Source organism: Macaca fascicularis, chromosome 11 (genome assembly GCF_037993035.2).
Source record: "Macaca fascicularis isolate 582-1 chromosome 11, T2T-MFA8v1.1".
Taxonomy (NCBI): domain Eukaryota; kingdom Metazoa; phylum Chordata; class Mammalia; order Primates; family Cercopithecidae; genus Macaca; species Macaca fascicularis.
This window is the reverse complement of record NC_088385.1, coordinates 35,311,341-35,330,819: the sequence shown is the minus strand read 5'-3', so window position 1 is coordinate 35,330,819 and position 19,479 is coordinate 35,311,341. Positions and strand designations below refer to the sequence as shown.

General features: G+C 38.2%; 1 protein-coding gene, 1 long non-coding RNA gene and 1 pseudogene across 9 annotated transcripts in view; 2 read left to right on the top strand and 1 right to left on the bottom strand.

The window, feature by feature from the left end:
• Nucleotides 1–19,479, bottom strand: part of DNM1L (dynamin 1 like) — a 66,530-nt gene that overhangs the window by 10,799 nt on the left and 36,252 nt on the right. For all 8 annotated transcript variants that reach the window (XM_005570532.5, XM_005570533.5, XM_074006584.1 and 5 more), the window contains 7 exons: nucleotides 15,590–15,710; nucleotides 13,761–13,892; nucleotides 11,950–12,156; nucleotides 3,446–3,566; nucleotides 3,074–3,229; nucleotides 2,643–2,732; nucleotides 786–878 (listed from right to left, as the gene is read on the bottom strand). In XM_005570532.5, the coding sequence (XP_005570589.3) occupies nucleotides 786–878; nucleotides 2,643–2,732; nucleotides 3,074–3,229; nucleotides 3,446–3,566; nucleotides 11,950–12,156; nucleotides 13,761–13,892; nucleotides 15,590–15,710 (920 nt within the window). The remainder of the gene's footprint in view (nucleotides 1–785; nucleotides 879–2,642; nucleotides 2,733–3,073; nucleotides 3,230–3,445; nucleotides 3,567–11,949; nucleotides 12,157–13,760; nucleotides 13,893–15,589; nucleotides 15,711–19,479) is intronic.
• On the top strand, nucleotides 2,660–9,412 carry LOC141408045 (uncharacterized). The gene is made up of 2 exons (XR_012420127.1): nucleotides 2,660–2,758; nucleotides 9,282–9,412. It is a non-coding gene; the product is annotated as an uncharacterized lncRNA (long non-coding RNA).
• Nucleotides 7,179–9,412, top strand: LOC123567485 (nucleosome assembly protein 1-like 1 pseudogene; annotated as a pseudogene).

Genomic DNA, 19,479 nt, shown 5'->3' with positions numbered 1-19,479 from the left:
GAAGTCAGGTGATCCACCTGCCTTGGCCTCCCAAAGTGCTGGGATTACAGGTGTGAGCTACCACGCCTGACCACCCCATCTGTTTTAACCGGAATTGAAGTCAATAACACAGGATCCCTTCCAGCTTCTGAACTGCATATTTACAATTTTCTCACCATGCATACGCAGAAGAGGAAATTTGATACAGAAGGGGACTCTGAGGTCTTACTGAATTAGGGAGTAACAGAAAAATGTACTATTTTTGGAGAAAAGTGGCAGAGGAAAAAAGTGGCTTCTGGATCAATTGCTCTCTCCACCAGCCTTGGCTCCATCTGAGATCTTATTCAATTTGTTACATTAACATCAAAAGGAAAGAAAAGATCCATGAAATGCAGCCACCCCAGTACTGGTGAAAAAAGCACTCTGCTTTTCCAAGTTTATGCTAAGTTGGTCAATTCTTGAGTGTTTCCTTCACAGCTTTCAGAGCCAAATGAAAACAATTTTAAACACTTCGTTGTACACACTTCCCCTGTATAAACTATAAGTTACCAAAATAGAGCCAGTCACACCAAATCAATGAATTCTCAGATTCTTTCTGAATTTCAATTTCATAAGCAGAAAGTAATAATGCCTCCAGGTGGTTTTGAGAATTAAGAAAACAATGTAATCCCCTCAGCATACTTCCTGGCATGCAGCAGGCACTAATGTGGCACATGTCTATTTTATCATTACTCCGTGCTAAGTAAGTTTGATATAACTGAGTTACAACAGATTTTTCTGTGAAAAAGTGTAAGAATTGTATTTACCTCTATATTATTGTTCATTAGGCCACAAGCATCAGCAAAGTCTGGATGTTTTGTGTTGATATAAGCCAGTTCAATTGCCACTAAGTTATGGACCTAGAAAAAAGGTAAGTTAGGCTATATACAAAAATACATCAACCATATTTTACTTTGAGAAATTTATATATAAAACTTACGAAACAGACAATACCGAAAAAGTACAGGAAACTTATGCCTAAATTACTCGATAATTATATTCCAACTGATAAATCTTATGTCAAACAATAATTTACTCTAGCTTTAAAATTATTTACATTTCAGCATCTAAAACTGCATTTCTAAGAGGGAACAATAACATTAAAGTAACTACAAGTATTTTACTGTTAGGGAAAAATAGTCATCTATTTGATGCAAATCTAAATTCCAATGCTTTATGCAACTTTGCTATTAAAACTTCAGATCATCCACTATTCCATGTCACTTTTTAAGTTCATTTTCAACAATAAGAAAATAAGTTCATAACCAGGCATAAGTTAAAAATGTTAATTTTATTTGGGTAAAGGATACATCTAAAGACCTGAGGTAGTGACTGGTTAGCCTTAACTATAAAGCACCTAGTTAAAATATTATATGTAGTTCAAAATCCTTAGAGGAAAATTAAAAAGAAAAGTTAAAATTAATTTATCCAGCCCTCTACAGAATTGCTAAGTCTTTGTTTGTTTGTTTGTTTTTTGAGATGGAGTTTTGCTCTTATTGCCCAGGCTGCAGTGCAGTGGCGCAATCTCGGCTCACCGCAACCTCCACCTCCTGGGTTCAAGTGATTCTCTTGCCTCAGCCTCCCGAGGAGCTGGGATTACAGGCATGCGCCACCACGCCTGGCTAATTTTGTATTTTTAGTAGAGACGGGGTTTCTCCATGTTGGCCAGGCTGGTCTCAAACTCCCGACCTCAGGTGATCCACCCACCTCGACCTCCCAAAGTGCTGGGATTACAGGCGTGAGCTACCACACCACTAAGTCTTACAGAGAGAATAAACTTAAGCCCTTTATTATGTGCTGTCCTAACAAATCTCAGGTATCAGAATGGCACTTATCAGTCCAGAACCGGGTAAAAAGGGTCTATTAAAATGAAGGTCCAATGATTCTGTGCTATATTCAGTCTTAGACATCAGAATCTGAGGGGTGTCCTCACTAAAGAAACAGCCAAGCAGCAGCACTTACATTCCAAGGATGGTTTTGTACTCTTAGTAACCTCCACGGGGCTCACCATCCTGAGCCAAGGACCCAAATGCACTTTTAGTGATCAGAAAGAAAAACAAAAAACAAAAACCCAGCCAACAATTAGAGGCATAAGGGCAATTTTAAATGCTTATCCCATATTTCTGCCAATTTCAGCATTTTTATTTGTGTGGATAGCAGCAACCCACAGAATAGTAGCAAGCAACTATGATATTATAGTTATTAGGTCATAACAAGCAAACTGCAGAAGTGGCCAGATTACGCCGATGTACCTCAAAGTAAGAGTGTGCTATAAAGGCTCAGTTTACTGAGGCTAAAGATGGAACTAATTTTCTGTTAAGATCAGTGGTACTAAATAATACAGCAAAGGTATTCACACCCCTCAATCATAAATCTATTTTCAAGAAAACCCATGTCTGTAGGCTAATGATTAAAATATGAAGAAAAAATACACTTTATACTAGAATTATTAAAAATTTTCCTTTAAAATGAGACTGAAACTCAACTTCTTTTCCTCCCAATACACTGGAAAACATTATGCCTAAACTCTAAAGTAACCATATAATGTTTATTAAAAAGCAGTCAAGCAAAAATTTAAACTTTTACTCATAGTAATTACAATGATCTATGCTATAGTAGCTCACCATTTCATTTGTAACAGGCAACCTTTTACGAAGAAGACAAGTCACCACTTCAACTATGGCATCATGAAGTTTAGGAAATCGTAACAATTCCTATAAATGGTAGATGAAAGAAAAATGTAAGTTTGGTTTTTTTCTTTTTAAGACATAGTCTCACGAAGTCATCCTCCCACCTTAGCCTACCAAATAGCTGAGACTACATGGATAAGCCACCATGCCAGGCCAACAGTCATTTTCTTTTATTTAATGATCACAGAAATACTGAATTAGATTTAGAGCCTACATTTAAGAATCCTATTTCAAATCACTTTCAGGTAAGGGAACTACAGATTTTACCTTGTATCCCATCTTACACATTTCCTTCCACCCAGTGAAACCACCACTTCATGTTCTTTTCTAGTTTACGTGAAACCTGTTACATTTCTCTCCGTTACCTGTGTACTGTAATTGCTACAGTGCTGAATGATCCTTTGCATTTCCTCATGAACCAGTTCCACACAGCGGAGGCTGGGCTCTTCTAGACGTTTGATTTGCCGCTTCACCAGTAACTCAAATGAAACCTCAGGCACAAATAAAGCAGGACGAGGACCCTGAGAAAATAAAACTTACAACTCTTATTATATATGTAATTTCAGTGCTTCCCAAAGGTTAAGTCACATTTTTTGTATTTTTCATGCAAAATGCTTTTTAATTTCAAATATGAGAGCAAAATAAACTGTATAATTAAGTTTAAAAAGACATAGTATATGGGTAAGAAAAACTTTAACCTCATTTTTTTTACGGTCTAAAAAGCTAAGCATACTCACAGTAGCATTTCTAATGGCAGTCAAAATGTCAATAGTGTTAAGGCCACCAAGTGGATCGACAGATTCTAAGGTTCGCCCAAAAGTCTCATGGAAAATATAACAAATTCTAGCACCACCGCATCTGAAAGGCAATGAAGTATATGGTTTCTGGCATTGTGAAAGGGGAAAGAAGATACAAGTTAGAAGTCTTTCTAGACCTTTAAGTTCATCTTATTTTCTGAGAAAGCCTCAGATAAACAACTTCATTCATTCCCATTACCATGTGTTCTAATTCAACTCATTATGAACTAGTTTCTCTAATTTTTTTAAATGGGAAAAGGAATCATTAAATGATAAGTGTGTGTGTGTGTGTATATATATATATATATATATATTTGTAAATATGATACATGTTCTGACATAAAACAACAGTTAACTAAGAATTGCTAAGCACCTTTTCGCTGCCCTAGTTTTCCTCAACTAGAATATAAGCTCCTTGAGAATAGGAAACAGTGCCTTATATTTATTTCCATTGATTCACAGTCTGAAGTAGAGGTTGGCAAACTTTTTCCATAAAGGGTCACATAGTTAGTATTTTAGGCTTTTCAGGTCATACAGTCTCTGCTGCAACTACTCAACTCTACCATTAAGCACATAAGCAGCCACAGACAATATGTAAATAAATAAGCATAGCTTGTTAGCCAGGCTTGTCTCAAACTCCTGACCTCAAGTGATCCACCCGCCTTGACCTCCCAAAGTGCTGGGATGACAGGCATGAGCCACCCGTGCCCAGCCCTACTCTTGCTTTAGACAAATTAAATTTCTTTTTCTTGTTGTTTTTGTTTTTTTGGGTTTTTTTGAGACGGAGTCTCCCTCTGTTGCCCAGGCTGGAATGCAGTGGTGGGCTCTTGGCTCACTGCAACCTCCGCCTCCCGGGTTCAAGTGATTCTCCTGCCTCAGCCTCCCAAGTAGCTGGGACTACAGGCATGCACCACCATGCCCAGCTAATTTTTGTATTTTTAGTAGAGATGGGGTTTCACCACAATGGCCAGAATGGTCTCAATCTCTTGACCTCATGATCTGCCCGCCTCAGCCTCCCAAAGTGTTGGGATTACAGGCATGAGCCACCACACCCAGCCTTAGACAAATAAAATCTCTTGATATAGTTACTGAGCACCTTATGTTTCCTATCTTGTTTAATAACTAGTAACCCTGGTATTATCTTTTTCAAATTCAAGTCCAGTTGAATTGTACAAATACCTTTATAATGCCTCCCCAAATCATCCCTTCCTCTCTATTTTTACAACCACTAATGAGTACCTTTTTATAGTAGCTCAGGTAAAAGGTACTAGTCTAATATTATGCTAACAGAAGTAAGCCATGCACAAAAGGACAAATACTGAATGATTCAATTTATATGAAGTATCTACAATAGGCAAATTCAGACACAGAAAGTAAATTTGGCCTGACACGGTGGCTCACACCTGTCATCCCAACACTTTGGGAGGCCGAGGCGGGCAGATCACCTGAGGTCAGGAGTTCAAGACTAGCCTGCCCAACATGGTGAAACCCATTCTCTACTAAAAATACAAAAAAATACAAAAATTAGCCAGGTGTGATGGTGGGTACCTGTAGTCCCAGCTACTCAGGAGGCTGAGGCAGGATGATTGCTTGAGCCTGGGAGGCAGAGACTGGCCCAGACTGTGCCACTGCATTCCAGCCTCAGCAATAAAGTGAGGTGCTGTCTCAAAATTAATTAATTAATTAATTAATTAAATTAGAGGTTACCAGGGCTGGAGGAGAGGGGAATGAGGAGTAATTGCTTAATAGATAAGAATTTCAGCTGGGCGCAGTGGCTCATGCCTGTAATCCCAGCACTTTGGGAGGCCGAGGCAGGTGGATCACAAGGTCAGGAGTTCTAGACCAGCCTGGCCAGCATGGTGAAACAGCATCTCTATTAAAAATACAAAAAATTAGCCGGGCATAGTAGTACGCACCTGTAATCCCAGCTACTCAGGAGGCTGAGGCAAGAGAATCACTTGAACCCAGGAGGCAGAGTTTGCAGTGAGCCGAGATCACGCCACTACACTCCAGCTTGGGCAATAGAGTGAGACTGTCTCAAAAAAAAAAGGGGGGGGGCTGGGTGCAGTGACTCACGTCTGTAATCCCAGCATTTTGGGAGGCCAAGGCAAGTGGATCATGAGTTCATGAGATCGAGACCATCCTGGCTAACATGGTGAAACCCCATCTCTAAAAAAAATACAAAAAAAAAAAAAAATTAGCCAGACATGGTGGCACACGCCTGTAGTCCCAGCTACTGGGGAGGGTGAGGCAGGAGAATCACTTGAACTTGGGAGGCGGAGGTTGCAGTGAGCCGAGATCACGCCACTGCACTCCAGAGTGGGCGACAGAGCAAGACAGAAAAGACTTTGTATCTGCAGTCTTGTTCCTAGACACCCTTCCTGTCTTATCTCCTATTATGTCCCATCACTATACATGCTGTTCTACAAAAACAGTATTCTTGCATTATTCTTTGCTGTTCCCAAGCCTGAAACACCCTCTCATTACTGGCTTCTCAAATTCTATTCAGAGCCCAATTCAAATGCCTTCTTATATGTGGAGCTCTCCCAAACCCTGAAATAAATGTCAATGGTCTCTCTTCAATGTCTGAAACGCTTCATTAGGTAGACACAGATAATTGGTTCATTAACTATTTATAAAGTGTTCATATACGCTATATGTACTTTTCTGAATATGAAGTATATATAACAATAAGAAGTATTTAAATAAAAGTTATACTTTTGCAGCCTAATCAAGCCCAGTATTACCTTGACCTACTTTACCCACTAAACTCTTTAAAGGCCCATTTGTGGTCATCTTTATTTTTTTCAATATGCCATATATATAACCATTCAATAATTAGTCTGATAAATACTCTCTTGACGGAGTTGACCATATGAAGACCATCTCGGTTATACTAAAGTATATAGAACTACACACACACACACACACACACACACACACACACACACTCACACACAAATGAGTTAACGTATAAATCTGAACAAGCTCTGTGGCTTGTACCCATGTCCATTTCTCACTTTGTTATTGTACTGTAGTTATGCAAGATGTCCAACAGTGGGGGAAGTTGGGGAAAGGGTACACAGTGGAGGGTGAGTGGGACCTCCCTGTACATCACCCTGCAACTTCCTGTGAGTCTATAATTATTTCAGAATAAAAAGATGTTTTTAGAGAAATGGTTGTTCTTGCTAGTAGTAAAACAGTACAATATGCTAACAATATGCAATATGTAATGAAAGATTCTAAGGATATTATATCCTTTAATCTAATAAACTTACTTCTACAAATTTATCCTCAGTGTTTACTTGGACACAAGCCCCAAAGATAGATGCAGGTAGTCCATCACAGCTTATATGTGTATATAACAGAAAACAAACTATCCAGTAGTAGGAGACTGGCCCAACAAATGAGGGTATATCTAAAAAGTAAAATACTATGCAAATCTTCAGACTGATAATGTATGAGATAGAAAGTTATTTGTTACATGATTTAAGAAATGATTCCAAGATAGGTATAGCATCTGATTTTTAAAGATATGTAGTACAGGCATCTATGTGTTATAGATGCATAGAAAAATGCCTAGTTCAATGCCAAATTTTAGGAATTATCTCGGGTTGGTGAAATTAAGGGTTTGTTTTCGTTTTCAGAGATGGGGGTCTCCTTTTTTAGCGCCATCTGCTTGCAGAGCTGCCTCTTGCTCCTCCCACCACCGCTGCTGCCCTGAGTCACTGCCTGCACAGCTCCACCCGCCTGGCTCCCCATACTAGCCTCTGATATTTGAGTTCTTACAACATGGCAGACATTGACAACCTGCCTAGCTAGGGTAGTTAAAAGAGGAGTGAATACTCTCAAAAACCTGCATAAGTGCACAGATAGAAGCCAAATTATATGAGGAAGTTCACAATCTTGAAAGAAAGTATGCTGTTCTCTATCAGCCTCTATTTGATAAGCAATTTATGATTATTAATGCAATTTATGAACCTATGAAGAATGTGAATGGAAACCAGATGAAGAAGATGAGATTTCAGAGGAGTTGAAAGAAAAGGCCAAGACTGAAGATGAGAAAAAGGATGAAGAAAAAGAAGACCCCAAAGGAATTCCTGAATTTTGGTTACCTGTTTTTAAGAATGTTGACTTACTCAGTGATATGCTTCAGGAACATGATGAACCTATTCTGAAGCATTTCGATGATACTAAAGTGAAGTTCTCAGATGCTGGCCAGCCGAAGAGTTTTGTCTTAGAATTTCACTTTGAACCCAGTGAATATTTTACAAATGAAGTGCTGACAAAGACATGTAGGAAGGTTAGAACCAGAACCAGATGATTCTGATCCCTTTTCTTTTGATGGACCAGAAATTATGGGTTGTACAGGGGGCCAGATAGATTGGAAAAAAGGAAAGAATGTCACTTTGAAAACCATTAAGAAGCAGAAACACAAGGTACATGGGACAATTCGTACTGTGACCAAAACAGTTTCCAATGACTCTTTCTTTAATTTTCTTGCCCCTCCTGAAGTTCCTGAGAGTGGAGATCTGGATGATGCTGCTGAAGCTGTCCTCGCTGCAGACTTCAACATTGGTCGCTTTTTATGTGAGCATGTAATCCCAAGATCAGTGTTACAGTTTACTGGAGGAGTTACTGAAGATGATGATGATGAGTATGGTGAAGAAGGTGAAGAAGCAGATGAGGAAGGGGAAGATGAAGGAGATGAGGGAAATGATCCAGACTATGACCTGAAGAAGGATCAAAACCCAGCAGAATGCAAGCAGCAGTGAAGCAGGATATATGTGGCCTTGAGGATAACCTGCACTGTAATAGCCTAAACACAACTCTTACTTACTGCCTTATGTTTTTGTATTTTCTTGGTAGACTACGTAATTTTTGTTTTAAAGGACAGGAAACTGATATTTTAAAGACCAATTTGTTCTAGCTAGCATTTTCACTAGTTTTTCTGCCAGATATGTTGAATGCACAAATTCTGTCACACATGTTCATTCATTGCTAATAATTTGGTTCTTCTGGAATCTTTTTATGTAGCTCTTGGAGTACAGCTATGAAAATTAACAACTGTTAAAGGAAACACTTTTTTTTTTTCCCGGAATTTTTTCCTTGAAGAACCAAAGTATATTTTCAGCTGTCTGTTGAATAGGGTTAAGTCTGCTTGGATTAGCTATGCCTTTCATTACTTTGTTACAGAAATGCAGGGACTTATACTAAGACAATTCGTTTAAAAAAAAAAAAATTGGCATGTGCAGTGGCTCACGCCTATATTCCTAGCACTTTGAGAGGCTGAGGCAGGCAGATCACCTGAGGTCAGGAGTTCAAGACCAGTCTAACATGGTGAAACCCCATCTCTACTAAAATACAAAAATTAGCTGGGCATGATGGCAGGTGCCTGTAATCCCAGCTACTCAGGAGGCTGAGACGGGAGAATCGCTTGAACCCAGGAGATGGTGGTTGCAGTGAGCTGAGATCATGCCACTGCACTCCAGCCTAGGTGGCTGAGCAAGACTCGGTCTGAAAGAAAAAAAAAATGGGCAAGACAACTATATGGTTAAGAATTTAAGAATTTCCAGTATGTCCACACCCAATAACTGTATTAGATTGTTAATGGATTATTGGGTTATAGGTGAAATAGTTAACTGTAAAGTAACCTGACTTAGTATAGTTACTGGTACAACAGTGAGATGAATAAGACAGGATTTTCAGAAGTTAGCCTGAATTTCACTATACTTTTAAATTTAACCTCCATTAACTAAGCATCTTTTCTTTGTAGTAGGATCTACCTTCTGCTTCCCTGGAAAGGATGAATTTACATCATTTGACAAGACCTATTTTCAAGTTATTTGTTGTTTATTTGCTTGTTTTTGTAGCCTAAAATAAAAATTTCAAATACAATTTTAGTTCTTACAAGATAATGTCTTAATTTTGTACCAATTCAGGTAGAAGCAGAGGCCTAGCTTGAATTAAGGGTTATACTCAGTTTTTACCACATTAGTGAAAAGGGTACCAGCTTTGGAAAGAGATACTATACTAATAAGCAAGTGTAAAAAAAAGAAGAAGAAGAAGAAAATTTTAAGTGATATGATGCTTAAAAAAAAAAAAAAAAGTTAAAGTTCATTTTCTTTGGGGTAGAGCTAGAGAGAAGGCCCCAAGCTTCTGTGGTTTCTTCTAATTCTTATTGCTTAAAGTATGAGTATGTCAATTACCCATGCTTCTGTTTGCTATGTATTAAAATGTGTAGTACTGTTTATTTAACTACCTCATGGATGTGTTAAGGCATATTGAGTTAAATCTCATAAAATGTTTCTTGATCTCGTTAAAAGCTCAAAATTTTGGGCCTATTTGTAATGCCAGTGTGACACTCAGCATGTTGTTCACACCACACTTTGATAACTAAACTAGAAAACAGTTCAGTTATCAACTAAATTATCAGTTAGTGATCTTTGTGTGGCATATAAATATATATAAATATATACAAATATATATATAAATATAAATATATATATATATAAATATATATATATATATATATATAATTTTTTTTTTTTGGAGACAGTGTGTCTCTCTGTTGACCAGGCTGGAGTGCAGTGGTGCGATCTCAGCTCACTGCAACCTCCAACTCCCAGGTTCAAGCAATTCTCCTGCCTCAGACTACTGAGTAGCTTGGATTACAGGTATGCACCACCACACCCGGCTAATTTTTGTATTTTTAGTAGAGACGGGGTTTCATCATGTTGGCCAGGATGGTCTCAATCTCTCAACCTCTTAATCCACCTGCCTCAGCCTCCCAAAGTGCTGGGATTACAGGCGTGAGCCACCGCGCCCGGCCAGTGTGGCTCCTATTTTTATAGAAGTGGATGGATGCACTATTTCACAAGGTGAAAGAATTTTTTTCTGTATGACTGCGTTGTAGCACTACAGGGAGAGCACTATAGTATTGTAGTCATGAGAGTAAAGTGGAAATAAGACTATTTTTGACAAAAGATGCCATTAAATTTCAGACTGTAGAGCCACATTTACAATACCTCAGGCTAATTACTGTTGATTTTGAGGCAACTTTCTTTTGACGATGGTGAGGGTGGACTATTGGATTGTCATTACAGGAAGGTCTAGATTTCCTGCTTTTAACAAAATTACATTGAATTCATTTTTAGAGGTGATGAAAACTTCCTTTTTGAGAAGTTAGTGTTAAGGTCTTGGAAGTGAACACATTGTTTGTAGTGCTATCCATTCCTCTCCTGAGATTTTAACTTACTACTGGAAATCCTTAACCAATTATAACAGCTTTGTTCTCTTTATTTTCAAAATGATTTCCTTTGCTTTGATTAGACACTGGTTTTTTTTGTTTGTTTGTTTTTGGTAACCGTAGTTCATCTAAATGCAGCTTTTTCTGAACTTTAAAGACAGAATCACTTTTTTTTTTCTGAGACAGAGTCTTGCTTTGTTGCCCAGGCCAGAGTGCAGTGGCACCATCTCGGATCACTGCAACCTCCACCTCACAGGTTCAAGAGATTCTCCTGCCTCAATCTCCCAAGTAGCTGGGATTACAGCTGCCTGCGACCACGCCCGGCTAGTTTTTGTATTTTTAGTAGAGATGGGGTTTCATCATGTTAGCCACGCTGGTTTCGAACTCCTGACGTCAGGTGATTCGCCCGCCTTAGCCTCCCAAAGTGCTGGGATTGCAGGCATGAGCCACTGTGCCTGGCCAGAATCCCATTTTTAACTAACTGAGATAGCAAAATCATCTTTTTCATTCTTTTAGGAAATAGCTGTTGCCAAAGTGAAGGTGTAGATAATACCTAGTCTTGTTACATAATGGGGATGTGGTTTGCCGAAGAATTTTCTTTATAAAATTGAAGTTTCAAGGGATGTCAGTGTTTATGCCATTTTTCCAGTTCCAAAATTATTCCATTCCATTCTAGAAATCTGAAGTATGTAACTTGAAATCCTTAATAAAATTTGGATTTAATTTTAAAAAAAGAGAGAGAGAGAAAGGGAGTCTCAATATGTCGCCCAGGCTGGCCTTGAACTCCTGAACTCAAGGGATTCTCCTACCTCAGCCTCCTGAGCAACTGGGGCTGCGGGTGCACACCACCATGTAATTTTGTTTTTATGTTTTATTTTTACTTATCTGCATTTTCTAATTTTTTATGAGCAATTATAATGTGTGTACTAAAGAAACAAACACTTTAAAAGCTAAATTAAGAAATATTTTTTCTTATTAAAATAGTTTTACAAATACATGAAAATTTTACTTTGCTTTACATCATTTACAAAACATATTTTCACACAACCAGACATCATCCTATTATCTCTACAAAATTATATTTTTGTTTTATAGATAACAAATCTCAGATAATCTGAGCTGAAGTCATCTTCACAAAAGGAAAAGTGACCTAGCACTCTAGGTAACCAAATCTACAGAAACATTTCTTACTTACAGCTCTGAAGTTTCAATATATTTTGCAGTTCCTTCAATCGTGTTACAATATTCTGTGGCAAATTTGGTAATAAGCTGGAGTAAAGTAGCACTTTTATCATCCACGGGTTCACCGTAGCTATTTAGAAGAGACTGATACTGAGCAGCTAGAACATTTATTCTTGTTTTCAACTCTGGTAAGCAATCTCTGATGTGATGCATCAGTAACCTAAAAAAGGTTTTTAGAAAGGAAGGATTTAAAAGTAAAATAAGTCAAATTTTTAAAATGGGGAAAACCTATCAAATAATTTGTCCTGGCAAATGTGATACTGTGAAATACATATTTGGTCTTTGTCTTCATTTCCTGGCAGTCAGCTCCTAAAATCCTTGGACTCTCCAAAAGCATAAGAGTGTTTAGAGTGTCTTTGCATGTTAATGAGATGACTGGTGGCTAGATAGCTTCAGGATGGGAGCTGGTCACCAGAACAGCCTCAGAAGAAGGGAGAGAGGCCAAAGGTTGAGCTGATCACCAGTGGCCAATGGAGTTTCCATAAAAACTCAAAAGGACGCAGTTCACGGAGTCTTCAGAGAGTAGAACACATGAAGGTTCCCAGAGTGTGGTGTGCCCAGAGAGGGCACGGAAGCTCCACATTCCTTCCCACATGCCCAGCCCTGTGCATCTCTTCATCTGGCTATTTACCTATATCCTTTCTAATATGCTTTATAGTAAATGGGTATATGTTAAGTAGTGTTTCCCTGACCTCTGTGAGCCACTCTAACAAATTAATCAAACATGAAACGGGAGTCATGGGTACCCTGACTTATAGTCCATCAGTCAGAAACACAGGCTACAATGTGTGCTTACAACTAGCATCTGACTTGGGGGCAGTCTTGTGGGACTGAACCCTCAAACTGTGGGAGCTGACGCTATCGCCAGGTAAATAGTGTTAGCATTGAATTAAAGGACATTCAGCTACAATCCCCTGGAGAATTCCTTGCTTGATGTATGGGGAAAACTCCCCATGTATCTGCTCTCAGAAGCATTATGTGCCATACTGATTAACTGTGTGTAAATAGGAAAAAAACAATTTGTATTCGTTTTTCCTAAATCATAAAAGGAAAAAAAATGCAAATTATTTTCATATTACTGCAGTTACCACAGAGAAAGCAAGCCACTCAATCAATTCTTCCTATATAATTTTGGTTTCATTGACTTGTCATTTACAATTAGTAACCAGCAAAGTAAAAATCAACCTTATTAAGATCCAAATCTATCAGTCTTTAAGGAATAAAAGTAAGAGAAAATGGCTTCCACTTCAGTCATTTATAAATAATCTAGAAACATCTTCTAGTCCCCCACCATCAATGAGTATTCAGAATCCAACGTATACAACTTAAGTTATTTCTACAGTGAATAGGAATAAAAGACATTCTATTTCTTTGTTTTTCCATCTCCCTTCCCTGGTAAATAAAAGACATTCTAAGTTAAGAATAGATAATGTGAAAATTACAAATTTTAATGCAGTTGCTGAAATGCAAAGTGCAAATGAAGTCATCTCTAGTTGTATCCACAAAACTAAATTAACTGTCAAAATTTTCATAATTAAAACATCTTAAAATCACTTGAACATTCATTCTAGACTACATGATGATGTAATGTCAACCACCCCAATAAAAATAGAGACATCTACTCTTCAGGAACCTACTATATAAGAAACCATAAGTGAAGCTGTTAGGAACAGTATGAAAATGTAAGGAACTGAAAATGAACCCTCTCAGACACCTATTGGTAAAAACAAACACATCTCATTTCCAAAAGGTAAAAAAAATTACCTGTTTAGAGTCCTAGCAAGATACTTTGTTCCATTTCTATTGGCCAGAGATGGATATTTCTTTTGAAGAAAAGCATACTCATCACGGATTGAATCAGTTACACTCTTCTTGTTGTTAATATCTAGCTGGCTCCTGAGGTTGAAAAAATTACAAAACTATTCAGCTTAATGGTTGTCCTCTTCCTACCTCAGATGATGACAGCACCAGCCATTATTCTCTAATACCTGACAGGGACTGTTTTATTTAATTCTCACAATAATTTTATGTGACAGGTATTACTACCCCATTGTATAGCAAGGAACTGAGGCTCACAGAGACTAACTTACCCAAGGTCACACACTAACTGGCATAGCCAAGACTTGAACTAAGTGAATTATAAGTAACTAGTGCCTAAATAGAGTAGGCCTCATTATTACCATTAACTATAGACAAAAACAATAAGTAACAGGTATAAACAGGTATAAAAATATAAGAGTATCTTAGTCAACTGTATATTTTATCCATGCCAGGGAACTAATTTCGCCCAAAAATAATTAAGTTAATTTGAAGAACAATCATCTACAAATAATGAACAGTGTTGCTTGCGCCACCTCCTTGCCTGAAAAAAGAGACAGTTGGAATTGAGAGTGGGGATGGGAGAATGACAGGAGGGATGGGATGGAAGGACATTAAAATAGAAGCAGACAACTGGAATGGATCTTATATATCAGGTAGTAAAAACATTTTCATTTTCTAAAGGCTTGAGACCCAAAGACATTAGGTGTCATTTAAACCTACATTGTATCTAGTTTATGGAAGAACTGGGACTAGAACTCAGATTTCATGATAATTTCAGGGTTTCCTAGCATATGAAGGCTTTGGACTAAAAGAGAGATTCATCCAAGTCCAGCTCTTTCACTACCCATGTGACTTTTGGTTAAATGTATAACCTGAGGTTTCTGATTATAAAATAGACATCAACACCTACCTCAGGGGATGCTGTGAGGATTCCAAGAGATACCATTTGCAAATTGCTCACAGTAGAGTGTCTAAAACATAATTAGGCACTCAATAATAGTTTCCTTTTTCCAATTTTTAATACCAACTATTTATAATTAGGATACCTTTAATAAAATTTCTCCAAGTCACATCCTGGCAATTACACAAAATCACTAATGCTAGGGATTAAACCAATCTATTAAAATCCTGCCACCTTAAACTCTTTCTCGACTGTGTATACATTAGGTAATTTTTCCCTTACCCAGCACCTCCTCATACATTGCTTAACATGATAGGCAAGAATTCTTAAAGCCTGGCTATTACAACATTTCTTCCATTTTGTGGTATTGCTTACTTTAGAAACATTTTCCATTAAAAATTTCTACGGGGGCAGGCATAGTGGCTCATGCCTGTAATCCTAGCACCTGGGAAACCAAGGTTGGAGGACTGCTTGAGCCCAAGAAGTCGAGACAAGCCTGGGCAACATGGCAAGACCTTGTCACTACAAAAAAAATTAAAAATTAGCCAGGTGTGGTGGTACACACCTGTAGTCTCAGCTACTTGAAAGGCTGAAGTGGAAGGATCACTTGAGCCCAGAGGTCGAGGCTACAATAAGCCACAATCACGCCACTGCATTCCAGCCTAGGCAACAGAGACGCCCTGTTTCCCAAAAAAAAAAAAATGTCTATCTCTTTTCTCCCTTTAGGGCAATTGATTCTTTAGCAATACCAAGATCATAGTAAAAGGGAGAAAAAATACAGGACAGTATCACATTTCAAACAGATTTTAGAAATTCAGACTTGCTCTGAAGTGAGAATGCTACCAATTCTTATCCCATTCTAACTGCTAACCTGTTAACTACTCCAATTATTCCAAGTTTGACTGGAATAACCCTTCCCATCAATACATCCATGGCATCGGTACCCGCATCCATGAGATCAAGTTTAGTGATTACAGCTAGGGTTCTGCGACCTGGTAAATGCAAAAAGAGAAAAGGGCAAAGAAAAGAAAGAAAGAAAGAAAATGATCCATTAAATAAAACTATTAAGCATTAATAAAGGAAAACCCTCATCTATAATCGCACTTAGTATTACCTCTGTCATCATTTTGGTAATGCCTTTCTTACCAGTACTTTTTAAAAAATAATTTTAAACATTGTGTACAATTTTTAAAAACATTTTTGCCAGGTGTGGTGGCTCATGCCTGTAATTCCAGCAGTTTGGGAGGCCAAAGCGGGCGGATCACCTGAGGTCAGGAGTTCGAGACCAGCCTGACTAACATGGTAAAACCCCATCTCTACTAAAAATACAAAAATTAGCCAGGCGTAGTGGTAGACGCCTATAATCCCAGCTGCTCGGGAGGCTGAGGCAGGAGAATTGCTTAAACCTGGGAGGCGAAGGTTGCAGTGAGCTGAGAGCATGCCATTGCACTCCAGCCTGGATGATAGAGCAAGACTCCGTCTCACAAAAATATAGATATAGATATAGATATGGATATAGATATATAGATATATAGATATAGATAGTATATATTAAAAAATAGTTTTTTCACATGCAATTTTTTGTTGATTCTTAGGGCTATTTTGTAAGCATTTAAAAAATCTATATAAAATTTACATCCAGGTGATATGGCCCATGCCTATAATCCCAACACTTCGGAAGGCCAAGGCAGACAGATTGCTTGAGCCCAGGAGTTCAAGACCAGCCTGGGCAAAGTGGTGAAACTCTGTCTCTACAACAAATAGAAAACTTAGCAGGGTATGGTAGTCCTAGCTACAGGTGAGGCTGAGGTGGGAGAACTACCTGAGCCCAAGAAGTCAAGGCTGCAGTGAGCCGTGATTGCACCACTGCACTCCAGCCTGGGCAATGGAATAAGACCTTGTCTCAAAAAACAAAAATTAAAATAAAAATATTGACTCCTTTTTGGTGTACAGTTCTAAGAGTTTTGACAAATGCCAAGAGATATTTCACAACCAACTCAAGACACTGCCGCCCCCCACCAAATTTTCTTATGCTAACCAATCAAACCAATTTTCCATCCCTAGTTTTGCCTTTTCTAGAATGTTATATAAACGAAATCAGATAGTACATAACCTTTTGAGTCTGGCTTCTTTCATTTAGCATAATGCAGTTGAGATTCATCCATGTTCTTGTATATTAATAGTCCGTTCTTTTTTATTGCGGAGTAGGGTCCCATTGTATGGAATGTACTATACTTTAGTTTCACTCCTCATCTGAGAAATATGTGAGATGTTTCCAGTTTTTGGAAATTATGAATAAAGATGCTGTAGACATTTGTATATAGTTTTTATATGAACACTGGTTCTCATTTAACATGGTTAAACACCTAGGAATGGGACTGCTAATTTAACTTTACAAGAAACTGCCAGACTTGTTTCCCAAAATGACTATACCACTCCCACCAGCAATGTATGAGTTCAATTGCTCTGCATAGTGTACAATTTTTAGTCATAAGCATTTTTCTTTTTTTTTTTTTTTTGTGCAGTGGTACAATCTCGGCTCACTGTAACCTTCGCCTCCTGAGTTCAAATGATTCTCATGTCTCAGCCTCCCCAGTAGCTGGGATTACAGGCATGCACCACCATGCCCGGCTAATTTTTGTATTTTTAATAGAGATGGGTTTTCACCATCTTGGCCAGGTTGCTCTGGAAATTCTGGCCTCAAGCGATCCGCTCACCTCAGCCTCCCAAAGTGCTGGAATTACAAGTGTAAGCCACCACACCAAGCATTTTTCTGTATTGTTCCAAATCAACAAAATCATCCTTTTTAATTATTTCATATTTTACTGTTAAAATTTACTTAATCCTTCCAACTGTTGGTCGTATTAAGTTGTTTCAAAATTTTAATACTATAAATAATACTAGGCCAATTATTTCCTTATGATGTATTACTAGATTAAGATTAGTAATCAAGCCAGGTGCAGTGGCTCACTCCTGTAATCCTAACACTTTGGGAGACTGAGGCGGGCAGATCGCTTGAGCCCAGGAGTGCGAGGCTGCAGTGAGGCATGATTGTGCCACTGCACTCCAGGCCTGGGCAACAGAGTAAGACCTTACATCCAATACAAAAAAAAGATTAGATTAAAAATATTACAATATTTATGGCTCGAGGGTCAGTTTAAAATAGAGTTAATACATATAAAATGCTTAACAGGTTTTTTTTGTTTGTTTTTTTACGAAGGTCTGGCTCTGAGCCCAGGCAAGAGTGCAATGGCATGATCTTGGCTCAGTGCAACCTCTGCCTTCCAGGCTCAAGCCATCCTCCCACCTCAGCATCCCAAGTAGCTAGGACCACAGGCCAGTGCCACCATACCCAGCTAAATTTTTTTTTGTATTTTTTATAGAGATGGGGTCTCATTTTGCTGCCCAAGCTGGTGTCAAACTCCTGAGCTCAAGTGATCCACCAGCCTTGCCTCCCAAAGTGCTGGTATTACGGGCATGAGCCACTGAGCCCAGCCTACTTTAAATAATAAAAATAAATGTAAATAAACTCTTTGATAAAGTTTATCTTTTACTTTAACTGAAGTGAACATTATTTACTCAAATGGTAAAAAAAATTTTCTTAAAAACTTGAAATATAAAATTTTGGGGCCAGGCGCAGTGGCTCACACCTGTAATCCCAGCACTTTGGGAGAACGAGGCGGGCAGATCACAAGGTCAGGAGATCGAGACCATCCTGGCTAACATGGTGAAACCCTGTCTCTACTAAAAATACAAAAAATTAGCCGGGCGTGGTGGCAGGCACCTGTAGTCCCAGCTACTCGGGAGGCTGAGGTAGGAGAATGGCGTGAACCCGGGAGGCAGAGCTTGCAGAGAGCCAAGATCACGCCACTGCACTCCAGCCTGGGTGATAGAGCAAGACTCTGTATCAAAAAAAAAAAAAAAGTGTTAAAGTGACCCTGCTTATGGGATTTTTTATTGGCAGTCTTAGCACTATTTCATATCAAATTTTTATTTGAAATTATTCTTCAAAGCAGGGTAAGAAAAACACGACACAACCTTCAGACCCTCTAAATAGTAAGGTGAAAAAAATGGCTTCTATATGAGGCCATGCACACATTTGTTAGCAACAATAGTAACCACTCTCTTACAAGCCAGCATTTTATACATGCTACAAGATGTGCACTACATCATTAGTCAAGCATCAGTGACCCACAGTGTGAACTAATCCTTGGGGTTAAAATGCTTCATGAAAGGATTTTACCTTCATTTCTAAAAATCCCCTTTGCCTTGAGCATGTCTAAATGTTCTCTACCTCTGCAGAATGTAGATACCATAATTCTCTACTGTACCATAATAATCTACAATGATTATCTACTGTGTTATTTTTTTTAAAGAGTCTATGTTGCCCAGGCTGACTTTGAACTCCTGACCTCAAACAATGCTCCCATCTCAGCCTTCTGAGTAGCTGGGACCACAGGCACATGTGACCACACCTGGCTATGTTATTTACTCTTAAAAGCCAGCCATTCAAATACCCAAGTTGCAAAACAAGAAATCCTTTTTGCAAAGCCACTGTATTATTTTAAAATTATTAGGTAACCATTACAAATAAAGATGTGAAATATTTTTGCCTAGTCTGTATAGCAATTTAAAACCTTATTTTCCATCAGAATTTCTATTTTTATAAACAAAAATAGGAAAGCATTATCTTTTAAATTTGTATTAACAACTAGAGATACTGTTTTTAAAGAGAAAAATTCCTTTCTCAAGGGTAGATTT